Raw genomic sequence first — 14,114 nt, 5'->3', positions numbered from 1 at the left:
GTGTTTTTTATCATTCTTTTTTTTCTCTGTGTGAAATATGCCACAACTTGGATTGTTTTTTAACAAGTGTATTTGTCTAATCTAGTCTCAATCCATCCTTCTAGTTGGTTGCTAGCCAAAAACAATCTCTGTGCTGTACAAAACACATGCTCACCTTAGAAGGAATACAACCAACATTCAAGCACGTTCCACCAAGTGTTTCATTTTTCTCAACGCAGACTGTCTACAACCAAAGAAAACATTATTTAACTGCACATAACCTCAATGTTTCAGATCACTAAAATTCCAAATATATGTCTTAATTCTTCTACAAAACAAGCTATTCGGGCTGTGTTTTCACAGACTAAAATATATAGTCCTTTATAATTTATCATTTGAATAATAATAAACACTTTTGGGCTGACCCAAAAGTGAATTATTCTAAAAGATATTTTTGTGTGCTTAACATTACCAAATATATGCTTTTAGTTCTATCACTGTATCTTCCAAAGTGTGATTAGATGCCAAAATGAAAAGTACTGGGAAGAGAAGAAAACTAATAGATTTCACTTTCCATTCCAAGAGAATACTACAACCAAATGAACCTAATCTTTATTAGTCTCAGGCTTACAAGTAATTTATAGAGTTAAGGAAGTATTTACCATGTTTTTGCCTGCAAAGTACTTTATAAATATGATCAACCCTTCCCAAATTAAAATAAATCAATACTTAGTTTGAGTTCAAACCTTACCTTGAAGCCTAACTGGGCAGCTTTAATAGCAGCAACATATCCTCCAGGACCAGAACCTATAACTGTTACATCAGCATCAACTACGATAAAAGCAAATTGATATAAAATAGTAAATTGCTTAATATTTACCAAAAAGAGCTCTTTGGAAGAGCAAATAACCCAATACTTAAACCTCTTAGAGTACAAATCAGCATTTTCTACATAGTTTCTGCACTATTTTATTACTACTACTTGATGCTCTTTGATGCTACTGAAAAATGGCATAAATACTCAAATTTCATTTTCTATTATTTTCTATTCATTACAACATACAGAAACACAACTGAGTTCTGTAACACTCACATTGTATTCACTGACCTTCCTAAATTCTATTGATTTAATAACTGACGGAATTTAGTGATACTGGAAGACAAGTATGTATGAAGCAAAGAGCCTGAGCTTTGGAATCTGACATTCTGGGCTTCATATCTCAGCACGGCCAATGATTAGTTGTGTGAACTTGACCCAATGACTTAACCTTTCTGTAATATGGGGATGAAAACACTGCCTTCAATGATTGATGTTAGAATTAAATAAGATAATTTTATATAATGCTTTAGTATTTCCAATAAATTTAAGACCTATTACCTTTTTCAGGTCCTTAACTTCTGAAATATGAGGGAAAAAACAGCTTCTATGTAATATTTAACAAATATGTTTTGAACTTGCATATTGATAATTTTTACATACCTTAATAGGCTAACCAGAATATTCAATTAACTATTGTGGCCATTTTTCAAATAAAGATAAAAAATTGAAAATTAATTTTGATCAGTATCCTTAGGAGTTTAACAGTTGTAATACAAATGTGCAAGTAAGTCCAATTACTCCCATTCTTCTCAATCCAACTTCAAATAAAGTAACAGTGACTGTTAAGAGTTAGGAAACAGTCTCCCTTTTCTTCCCCTTCCACTGTCCTGACAACCCCAACTAGTCTAGCATTTAGCAATTCATAACACATATTCACATATATTATCATGTTTGAGTCTCAGAATTTCCTATGAGGAAGATAAAGATGTCATAAATAAGACATTTCACAGAATAAACAAGAAGTTCAGAGAGGTCAATTAACTTGTCTAAGGTTAACCAGCAAGTGAGTTGCAGAGACAAACTAAGCTTTTTGACTCTACTTCCGGTGGTCTTTCCATTATTCAATACTATTCCATTCCTCAGTTTTAACCATCATAAACTAAAATCCCAGAGAGCAATAATCAAGCTTTATAATCACTACCTATGTGACCTTAGGTGAGTAATTTAACCTGCTTCATCTTTGTTTCCATACCTGGCAAAAGAAAGACCACAAAAAAACCTACTTCATAGGGTGATAACAGAATAAAATAATGTATGTAAATAATTTAGCATAATACCTATAGCATACATAATAAATATTCTATACATAGTAGCTATATTCTGACCTACAAAGAAGACTATTTTAATTTGCATCACCCCCTCTCCCCAAAAACACACATCCCTAGAGTAGTATCATTCAAAAAACCTTTGCTGGCCTGAACAGAATCACAGAACCTCTGTGTTGGTGGATAACTAAGTTACTCAGCCCAATTATCCACAAAATCTAAGAATCCCTCCTGTTGAATAAATGAAAATACTAGATTCTCTTTGGTTATAGCAGATGATAATTGAGATAATACATGAAAAAATATGTATAGTCATTTCAATACATGAAAAATTGCTTCAATTTTTACTGATCCATCTGTGCTTTTTAGCCACCCTGCTTGGTTCACTGATTTCGGTTCAGAATTAAGTATCTAATAAAATGTATTTTTATTTTCAAATCTTGAACCAAATGATGATCTACACAACATCCCTTAAATGGGTTCTAATTTTTAATTTCAGAGTAATGTAAATACAAGCTACAAAACAGGTTTCTTTGCTGAATTTTTAATGTCTTTTCTGATTAAAAATTTAGGTTTACTGAATAAATTTAAATACACTAAAGCAAAATTAAAAAAAAAAAAAAACCCATCCACATTGCCACACAGCCCAGAGAGAACTGTTTATAGGTCCTCCCAATCCTTCTTCTAGGAAAGTTTTTATAAAATTCAATTTTTGCCATATTTTATATTCTTTTCTCATTCTTACATGAGCATATATATTTATAACATATATTATTGCTATAATTCTCCAAAAACCCTTTTAATGACAATAAAACTGAATTAAATATTTTAGATTTTGAGTATATGTATTTTTGAGCATATACTTTTAATCACTGATATGTAACAATTCTTATAGTAGGTCCATGGTACTAAAATGATAAATAAATTTGGTTTGGAAAAGAACTTGTTTTAGTAAGGTCAGGAGAAGTAAACAAGAGATAAAAGATAATAGCCAAAAACCTTGGGTTTTATTTCCCTATTCACTATGTAATCTTAGGTGTTTTTTTTAAAACTTCAGAAAATACCAAAAATTCAAGAGCTCCTCCTCACTGTACATACTAGATGTAATATTCCATTACAATACCACTAAAGTGCTAAGATGCACAAAAATGAGAAAAAAGCAGACTCTTTATGTAAAGATCTGTCAACTGAGAATACAGGAGGGTATAAGCCAGGAACAAACTTTCAAAAACAAACCAGTAGTTAGGGGAAGTATACACACGTCTGCACTGATGGATAAACGAATGAGCACATATGTGGTGCTGTAAGCACAGAAAATGTTAATGGAAGAAAACTATGGGTGTTCAATGTAAAATTCTTATAATTTTCTAAATGCTTATAATTTTTCATAATAAAATGTCAGAAAAACAAATCATCTAACTCTCACCTGTACCAAAGGATGCATATAAATGAAAGCTGATAACACATGATTCTGACTCACCCTCTCCTTGTCAAGAATAATTTCACAGGTTGAGTCCCATACATAAAGTTAAAAAATCAGGGCCGGGTGTGGTGGCTCACGCCTGTAATCCTCAGCACTTTGGGAGGCCGAGGCAGGCAGATCACGAGGTCAGGAGATCAAGACCAAACCCCGTCTCTACTAAAAATACAAAAAAAATTAGCCAGGCGTGGTGGCAGGCACCTGTAGTCCCAGCTGCTGGGGAGGCTGAGGCAGGAGAATGGCGTGAACCCAGGAGGCGGAGCTTGCAGTGAGCCGAGATCACGCCACTGCACTCCAGCCTGGGCGACAGTGCAAGACTCTGTCTCAAAAAAAAAGTTAAAAAATCAGGATACAGGCCAGGCGTGGTGGCTCCCACCTGTAATTCCAGCACTTTGGGAGGCCGAGGCAGGTGGATCACCTGAGGTCAGGAGTTTGAGACCAGCCTGACTAACATGGTGAAACCCTGTCTCTACTAAAAATACAAAATATTGCCAGGCATGGTGGCGAGCGCCTGTAACCCCAGCTACTCGGGAGGCTGAGGCAGGAGAATCGCTTGAACCCGGGAGGGGGACGTCGCAGTGAACTGAAATTGTGTCACTGCACTACTCCAGCTTGGGCAACAAGAGCTAAACTCTGTCTCACAAAAAAAAAAAAAAAAAAAAGGATACAGAAAAGTAGTTAAATGAAATACATTTATTTAAGGCAAACCTGATGGAAAAGTGGCAAATGACAGGTGAATAGCAATCTGTGTTTCAGTGAAGTGATTCAAACAAGGTCCTTTAGATTCTGAAATGTGTGCTCCTACCAGGTTTAAAGTATCAGGTTGATATTTTAAAAATACTGGAGTACAATAAGAGGTGACTGACTTAAACAAGGCAATTAATGTTATTAAAATTAACTCAAAGAAAAAAGTCAAGAAAAGTACTCTACAAATTCCTACAAGTGTTACATATTAGATCATTATAAGGAAAATAAGGCACCTGGTTATCCAGGCTACCACTGAAATAAAGGTATTGTGTTACAAATCAATTGTAATCATCAATATAATTACAAGATGTATCTCAAGAAGTCAGTCTGTGTAATGCCAGCACTTTGGGAGGCCAATGCGGGTGGATCACTTGAGGTCAGGAGTTCAAGACCAGCCAGGCCAACATGGTGAAACCCTATCTCTACTAAAAATACAAAAATTAGCTGGGCATAGTGGTGCGTGCCTGTAGTCCCAGCTACTCAGGAGGCTGAAGCATGAGAATCTCCTGAACCCGGGAGGTGGAAGTTGCAGTGAACCAAGATCGCACCATTGCACCCCAGCTTGCATGATAGAGTGAGACCAAGTTTAAAAAAAAAAAAAAAAAGTCAGTCTACAATAATACCTACCACTTAGGTAGCTTAAAATGTGCCAGTTAGTGAGCCAGTCACGTGTACTGTCTTATGTAAGCCTCATTACATTTCTATGACATAGTTTTAATACTACCATTAACAGAGGAAGAAAAGGTTGAAAACAACTAAATAATTTGCATAAGGCTACACAACTAGTAAGTAATCTAGCCAGGATTCAAACAAGGTCCTCTAGATTCTGAAATGTGTGCTCCTATATACCATTATGTTCTATTGCCTTCCAAAACACTCAGATGATCCCATAATCTCCAGGACAATCAAGAACTTCAACTAAAATGACAAGAATATGCTTTACAGAATGAAATCAAATATTTATGACTCATCAGTACCTTCAATAACCTTACAACACAGTGAGAAAAAAGAGGCACATGTCAAAATAAAGGTAAAATCAGATTTTTGGCCAGGCGCAGTGGCTCATGCCTGTAATTCCAACACTTTGGGAGGCCGAGGTGGGCGGATCCCCTGAGGTCAGGAGTTCGAGACCAGCCTGGCCAACATGGTGAAACCCCATCTCTACTAAAAATACAAAAATTAGCCGGGCTGGTGGCAGGCACCTGTAATCCCAGCTACTCGGGAGGCTGAGGCAGGAGAATCACTTGAACCCGGGAGGCAGAGTTGCAGTGAGCCAAGATCACGCCATTGCACTCCAGCCTAGGGGACAAGAGCGAGACTTTGTCTCAAAAAAAAAAAAAACAAAAACAAAACCAGATTTTTAAAAAGAAAAAACGAACAGGAAAAGAGATGTCATAAGGCAATAATCATTAATTGCCAAATTTACTGAATGTAAGAGCTACTTGATAAGGTTTATTTGTTGACATTTTGTTGAGGGGTAAGGGAAGTTGTTTTTACATTGTCAATGGCCTTAATATCCAGTCTTTTTCAGTAACATCCTCCCATAGTTAACACTCTATACTTGTTATCACCCAAAACTGTTCAGCCTCTGAAATCAATGCTCTACTTTCTAGTCATAACCTCTTGGTCCCTAAAGAAGAAATATAGTAAAATAAGAAATGATCTGAAGTAAAATAGACCTGGGTTCCAAACTCTAACCCCGTTAAGTTCTTGGGCAAATTACTCAATCTCTCTGGGCTTTGATACAACATGGGGATAATAGTAAGGATGACACCTGCAGCCTAGGGTTGTGAGGATCAGAGAGTACGCATGTTAAGATCCTAAGAAGGTGCTAGGTGCATACTAGCAACTCGGTGTCACTCCCCTTCTCAGATCCACCTCCAAACTTCAGTCCGGCAGCCTCTAGCCTCATTCACATCCTCCATTTTAGTCTACCCAGTGCTACCGCAAAGCTAAAACCCAACTCAGATGTTATTCTCTTTGTTGTTACGCTCTGTTGGTTCTCCAGTCTCTTGTTAGATAAAGCCCATGTTCCTAAGTACAGCATCCAAATTCCTTCAGTAACTATTTCTCCAGCCTCATCTCCTACCACGTTCTGTTTACTCACCAATACCATGCAGTTTAAGCTTCAGTAATGGTGAATTACTACTCTTAGACTACATGCATAGAATTATGCTGGTCTACCTATGTACGATCTGTTCCATCTACCTAGAAATAAACACTAACAGCAGGCATTTCACATTACAAACACTACTTTAGGCTCTTGGAGGGGTGTGCCTGCACATGCTGTGTCTGTGTATATATAAATGACATAGCCCTACTTCTTACAGTCTAAATAAAAAAAAAAGAATTACAGTAAAAGGTCCAACCTGTAACAAGAGTTACTCTCAACCTTTTTAGCTATCAACATAATTCCTTAGGAAAGAATTATGTGACCATTCCCAATCCATATATAGATGTCATTACTCCCTATGCTTAAGTCTATGGACCCCTGTCACAATTATATGTTGGATGTTTGTCTCCCTCAACTGAATTGTAAGCTCTATAAAAGCTGGGTCTTGTCCGTCTTGCTCACTGCGGTACTCCAGTAGTTAGCCCAATGACTAACACATAGTAGATATTAGTATTTGTTGAAATAATAAAAGAATGAATGAATGTAGTGAATGTGAGTGATATAAGTGCTATAAGTTTAAGTGTTACAAGTTTGATTAAGTGCTGTCATGAAATAAAACGTCACATCAACAGTAACACACACAACTTTGCAAATTCTGATGAACCTGGTTCATAAGGCTATTCAGACATCTCTCAGATGTTGTAACCAAGACTGTATCATAATAAGATTTGAACTCCTCAGGAGAGTCAATCAATACTCATGTAAGGAAGAAAACTGAATAAAACATTAACAGTGTAGGCTCTGAAGTCAAAAGGATTCTCCCAGCTCTGTCATTTCCTAGTTAAAAAACCTAACTCTTCCATCTATAAAATGGGGAGAACAGCAGCACACAGGTAGTAGAAAGGCCATGAGGATTAAATCTGTGCCTGAGACAGAGTGAAGCCCTCAATGCATCAGTTAATATTATTGCTGTTGTAGCTGGTTACTTACTTTGTACAAGACACCATACTGGATGCTTTGCCACAGAGCAGTAATTAAAACAGACCAGGCCCCAGTGTTCATTCATTCAATAAATATGTACTGATTACCTACTATATCACTTTAGATACTAAACAAAACAGTCAGTCACACACAGTCCCTGTCCTGATGAAGTTTGCATTCCTGAGGAAAAGACAGTAAGCATGTACCTCAGATAAAATACAAGTATGTGTGTAAAATGCTTGTTACTGCATCCACTCAAAGCTTTTACACACTTTACACACATGGGTACTAAGTGATTTATGATTTACTCAATGTAAAGGGATCACCAAACTGATTATGGAACACTCAGCCTCATTCCACTAAAATCTAAGTACTGGCTCAGGGTCTGCCTGGCAAATAGAAGGCACTGAATAATCTCTGCTGAGTGATGCCAAAGGTATAGAGTTAGCCATGAAAAATATCCTTTAGAAATGAAAATCTAACATTTCTCCTGTTATGTGAGTTGAGAAGAATGAGATTCCTATTTAACAAGAGACAAAGTGGGTAAGAGGTCCAACTTTTCCCTTCATCATCATATTAGCTTTTTTTTAAAAGGATTTCTTGATCTGTTCAAAGCTAGGATAAATCACTCACTCACTGTTAGTCATGGGTTACTAGAATCCTCCCCCTACCCTTCCTCTAGAAATAAAATATCCAAAATGATAATGGTTGGATAACAGTTGAGGATACAGGATTAAATTACTTTACAGAATGCAGGGAGACTGATAGTCACAGTTCGCCCAGATAATGATTTCTATAACTGAAGCTTTAAGACATCCAATGTTACTTATAATCCATATGGGTGAATTCAGTAAATGTCAAAACAGTACATTGCAAATAATCAATATCCTTGGTACTGACAGGTCAAAATACTTCAATATAATCCTATTAACTTTCTGTTTTAAATACTTAAAAAAATAAAATGCATATCCTTTACGGGAACTTCAAAAATATAAAAAAAGTATACAGGAGAAAATTCCATGACCCATAGCTTCCTTTTAGATCCTGCTAATCTTTAAAACATGCTTTTGATAAACCCATGAAGACTTTCATTCAGGATGTCAAGAAAGTCATCTCATCATTCTAAACAGTGTTAAAATAACCAATACAACCTTACTCAACGGACAAAATTAACTTTTTAAATGTAAACATATGAAATTGCTGCCCTGCTCAAAACCTTTGTTTCCCATCATACTTGGAGTATAATCCAAACTACTAGACCTGCCTTACAAAGCACTCCATGATCTGTCTCCTGCCTACCTCTCCGATTTTACATTCCATGGGTTTCTGCTCCAGTCATACCAGCCTTCTTATTACTCCTTAAACTTCACAAGCTAAGTCCCACCTCAGGCCTTTCTCAGTGTTGTTTCCCTCTGCCTGAAGTAACCTCACTCCCCCACTTCACTCAGGACCCTGCCCAGACATCATCTCCTCAGAAAGGCCTTTCCTGACACTGTATCTAAAATTATCTCTCTTCCTCCCTATTACCTGCTTTAATTTTCAGTTACTTCCCAAAATATTTATCCATTACTTATATATTGTTTGTCTTCTATCACCAAATTACAAGTTTCATAAGAGCAGGGTTTTTTTACCTTGTTCACCGCCTGGAACACACTAGCTCAATATACATTCAAACGAATAAATACATGAACAAATGAACTATAAGACACTTAACATAAGTTATTCCAATATTCACTTGCTTTTACATTGAAATAGAAAGGAACTGTCAGCTAATGTGATGAAAAAAATGTTTTACTTAAGTACTTACTCGGCTGATCTGCGTAAGTTCTCAGAGGCACTGCAGAAAGTCCCTGTAGGCCATGAGATATTCGATTGAAATGGCCTCTCTAGAAAAAGAAAATGTTCCTATTATGTAAGATATGAATACAAAACATAGAACTACTGAAGGTTGATGATAACAGAACAATTTTGGGCAAACGTATCAAGCGAGGATTATTAGTGTATCTTCTTCCATTGCCACACAGAAGCTACAGATCAATATCCCCTCTTTGACAATAACTAATCATTTAAACTTTTCAGCCTCAGCTTGCCACACCCATCTTTTTATTATCAATAGTCAACAAACCATCTCATATTTAACTTAATTTTAAAAACGTATTCAATGGTATTTTTATCCAATTTTCAGAAAACATGGCTAATTATTAGTGCCAGGGATCATTTTAATGTCATAAAGCTCTGAGCCGGCCGTGGTGGCTCACGCCTGTAATGCCAACACTTTGGGAGGCTGAGGTGGGCGGATCACCTGAGGTCAGGAGTTCGAGACCAGCCTGGCCAACATGGTGAAGCCCCGACTCTACTAAAAATACAAGAAAATTAGCCGGGTGTAGTGGTGGGTGCCTGTAATCCCAGCTACTCGGGAGGCCGAGACAGGAGAATCACTTGAACCCGGGAGGCGGAAGTTGCAGTCAGCTGAGATAGTGCCATTGCACTCTAGCCTGGATGTCAGAGTAAGACTCCGTCTCAAAATAAATAAATAAATAAAGCTCTTTAAGTTCTAACTTAAATACTTGAATAATCTATACATGATAATCCTTTTACCTGTAATTTTTGTTTCCTAACTCTAAGCTAGCGTGTATATACAGTCCGTATTTACTTAGAACAATCTATGAAGATGTTCCTGAGACATCAACTAGGAATAGCAAATTAGACAAGGTAACTTAGGAAAATGCACCAAGTAATGTACTTACGTTCTGGTGCTACTACAGTTTGACAAATTGCATCATAATCTCCCTAATCTCTATATGTGGATGGCTACCATTTCCTAAGGGCAATGAGGCAGAAAGCAAGCAAGCAAATAACCCCTGCTCACAGCAGGAAAATGGGCGGCAGTGACAAAACCTACACTGATGTTTCCAGTTCCAAGGCAACTCTTAACATTTGAGGTCAGGACAGCAAACCCAAAAAGCAGCAGATTGACAATCCTGAGTTTCAGTCCCACCTCCGCCGCTGCCTAAAAGCATGACTTGCAGAATGTTACATTAACTTTTGAGAACTCAGGTTCCTCATCTCTGAAACAAAAGGGTTTGATCGCTATATTATTTTTAAGGTCTCCACTAACATAGTACCCAGCCACGGTGCCACATACACACAATTTGGCTGTATCTGGTAAGCAGATTAAAAAGGAGAGTTGTTCTGATAACCTGCTGCAATTAAAGATTTAAGCCTCCAGGAAGTCGTGAGAGATGGCAATGAACACCAGCTGAAAGCTGCCAACACTGACAAGACCTTAGGGGAATTCCGAGGGCTATCTGTTGGAGCTGACTGGGTCTAAACCATTCAAGAAGTGACCCCAGGGTTACCTGCCCACTGCATAAACTTAGGCCACTCAGGTACCAGAATTAGGATGAGAAAAAGGCAAATGGTACAAAGAGCCAGACTATACGGGACATGGGTGGCTTACACTTCCTCCAAGGTAGAGGCCTATGTGTGACCGGGATGGCCCTCGGCCCAGGCTTGGGGGTGTGGCATGTGTGACCGCCGGCCGTCACACAACCCGAAAGGACTCGCCACAGCCTGGGCCCAGCCCAGTCCCTCGCCTGCAGCAGGATGAGCGGCCGCCTCGGAGCCCAGGGCCGGGCTGAGCCGGTGCAGAGGCGGGGCCAGGGGTGGTGCGGCCCAGGCGCCCGGCCTCCGCCAGCCCAACAGGGTTAAGCCGCGTACCGGACCCACTGAGCGGGACCTTCCGTGCCTCTGGCTCAACACGACCTCACCTACTCGGCCCTCACCTTGGCCAAGGAGCAGTACACACGACTCCAGCTCTGCATTTTTCCGCTGTATTTTCCTTTCCGCCAATACTTCCACCTCCGCTGGGCGCCTCCGCCGCTCCGCCAAGGTCTCCCCTCCCTGCGCATGCACAGGCGCAGCTACGTCATCACCCGGGAGCAGCGCGATTGGCCCGCGCGGTTTTACCGCACGAGGCGTTCCTGTCAGGCTCGGCGTCGTACGCTGTCGTAAGGAGCGCAGTGCTTTGTCGCAGCGGGGGTGGTGGTGGGAATGCTTTAGGGGCTGGTGCCAAAATGTCGAGCTACAATGTATTCTTATACTTAGAAGATGAAATAAACAAATAAAACTAGCGTTTGCTTAATGCACATTATCGACAGTAAAGCGTGACAAGTTCAACAAGCTCTTGGTTGTGCTAGGCATTCCTCGGCACTTCCTACAGACATCTCATTTCATCCTTGCAACAACCATATGGAGTATTATTAGTATTTCCATTTCTTGGATGAGACCCAGAGAGGTTAAACAGTGCCCCCAAGGTCTCACAAAGGAGAGATAACTGCGGCCCCGAGGCCAAAACCTTTCGTATTATCTACTGCTTTATACTCGCTCCTCTCAAATGCCATATAAGGGATGGGGCTACAGATTTTGGCATCACCAGCATTCTGCTCTAATTAGCTAACTGACAATACGTAGAAAACACACTTTCTTCTATTTCTTTAGTTGAGAAACACATCTCCCTGGTAAAAAGAGAGTGGGATGGTGGATGAGATTTCAGGTTTTGAGAGAGAATCTGTTGGAAAGGGTTGAAAAACATTGTCTTCAAGATTGAGCACGAAAGTCTAAGGTCTCATTCTTGCCTTGCAATAAGTCTATATAGTGTGAATAAACTTAATTCTACATTTATTGGAAGTCTACCACCCAGGCCTTGTGCTGGGCTAAACACTGGTTAGAAATTACTGCCTATGTTCAGATTTAGATATGAATAATTAAATTTAGTGTTTGTTATAGAGACGGTATTGCTGGCAGCTCTGTCCTGTGACAGGGTCCCAGGCTCCTTTTATCTCGTGACTCTGCCATCATCAGAGTTTGCCTTGCATCTTTCATTCAAGATGGCTGCTCCAGTTTCTACAATCATATCCCCTCATTCCATCTGATTACAAAGCCACACCTAGCTGCAAGGGAATCTGTGAAACATAGTCCTGTCAGCTGAGTGCCTAACTGAAATTGTATTAATAAGCAAGATGAGATGAAGAGAAATTGGGGGACATTGAGCAGCCTCCACCACACAGATGGGGAGAATTGTCTCCTCTCCAGCTTCATGGCAGTCTTTGACATCTGGTCTAGGAGTTATTGCTCCATATGCACAAAATCTCACAATTCTTTCCTGAACTTCCTTGGGCTTTGTTCCCTACTCCCTTGTCCAAAATTACAATATCATATTTTTATTTTTAAAAAATGAAACACTTCCATCCTTTCCAGCTGTCATTCACAAAGCCTAGGGGCTCAACCCAGTATGAGAAGTCAGGCAGGAAATAGATTCCTTACTGCACTCACCATATTTCTCCACATTCCTCCTCATCTCTTGTACCAACTATACCTCTTCTCCTCTCAGCTAGAACAAAAGCCACAATGCATATAAATTAATGCAAACACACTGGAGGTGGAGGGAGCGATGTCAACAATGGACAGCCCACACTAGCAGTGTTTATATTCCAGCTAAGGAATATAACCAGAAATTGGACCATACTTATTTTGCTAACTTGATTTTTTTCACTTAAAACTATCTCATGAGCAACTTTCCATATTCATATTGTGTCCAGAATTGGTGGGTTCTTGGTCTCACTGACTTCAAGAATGAAGCTGCGGACCCTCGCAGTGAGTGTTACAGTTCTTAAAGGCGGCGTGTCCGGAGTTTGTTCCTTCTGACGTTTGGATGTGTTCGGACTTTCTTCCTTCTGGTGGGTTCATGGTCTCGCTAGATCAGGAGTGAAGCTGCAGACCTTTGCGGTGAGCGTTACAGCTCTTAAGGCAGCGCGTCTGGAGTCGTTCATTCCTCCTGGTGGGTTTGTGGTCTCACTGGCTTCAGGAGTGAAGCTGCAAACCTTCGCGGTGCTACAGCTCATAAAGGCAGTGTGGACCCAAAGAGTGAGCAGCAGCAAGATTTATTGCAAAGAGTGAAAGAACAAAGCTTCCACGCTGTGGAACGGGACCCAAGCGGGTTGCCACTGCTGGCTCAGGCAGCCTGCTTTTATTATCTGGCCCCACCCACATTCTGCTGATTGGTCCATTTTACAGAGAGCTGATTGGTCTGTTTTACAGAGAGCTGATTGGTCCATTTTGACAGGGTGCTGATTGGTGCGTTTACAATGGCTGAGCTAGACACAAAAGTTCTCCAAGTCCCCACTAGATTAGCTAGATACAGAGTGTCGATTGGTGTATTTACAAACTCTGAGCTAGACACAGAGTGCTGATTGGTGAATTTACAAACCTTGAGCTAGATACAGAGTGACGATTGGTGCATTCACAATCCCTTAGCTGGACGTAAAGATTCTCCAATTCCCCACCAGATTAGCTAGACACAGAGTGCTGATTGGTGCATTTACAAACCTTGAGCTAGACACAAAGTGCCGATTGGTGCATTCACAATCCCTTAGCTAGACATAAAGATTCTCCAAGTCCCCACCAGATTAGCTAGATACAGAGTGCCGATTGGTGCATCCACAAACCCTGAGCTACACACAGGGTGCTGATTGGTGTGTTTACAAACCTTGAGCTAGATACAGAGTGCCGATTGGTGTATTCACAATCCCTTAGCTAGACATAAAGATTCCCCAAGTCCCCGCCACATTAGCTAGATACAGAGTGCCAACTGGTGCATCCACAAACCCT

The 14,114-nt window shown here is 39.8% G+C and overlaps 1 protein-coding gene across 2 annotated transcripts in view; it reads right to left on the bottom strand.

Annotated features, from left to right (window-relative positions):
- Positions 1–13,449, bottom strand: part of DLD (dihydrolipoamide dehydrogenase) — a 31,911-nt gene extending 18,462 nt beyond the window's left edge. Inside the window, exons 1-4 of one of the 2 annotated variants that reach the window (XM_008963577.4) lie at positions 11,231–13,449; positions 9,253–9,331; positions 731–810; positions 155–223 (exon numbers count right to left, since the gene is read on the bottom strand). In XM_008963577.4, the coding sequence (XP_008961825.2) occupies positions 155–223; positions 731–810; positions 9,253–9,331; positions 11,231–11,356 (354 nt within the window). In that variant the 5' untranslated portion in view covers positions 11,357–13,449. The remainder of the gene's footprint in view (positions 1–154; positions 224–730; positions 811–9,252; positions 9,332–11,230) is intronic. The other variant, XM_057302931.1, reaches the window with a different exon arrangement.
- Between the last annotated feature and the right edge of the window lie 665 nt (positions 13,450–14,114).

The sequence above is a fragment of the Pan paniscus genome, chromosome 6 (assembly GCF_029289425.2).
Source record: "Pan paniscus chromosome 6, NHGRI_mPanPan1-v2.0_pri, whole genome shotgun sequence".
Lineage (NCBI taxonomy): Eukaryota > Metazoa > Chordata > Mammalia > Primates > Hominidae > Pan > Pan paniscus.
The sequence above is the reverse complement of the archived record's forward strand: the minus strand, read 5'-3'. Positions and strand labels throughout refer to the sequence as shown.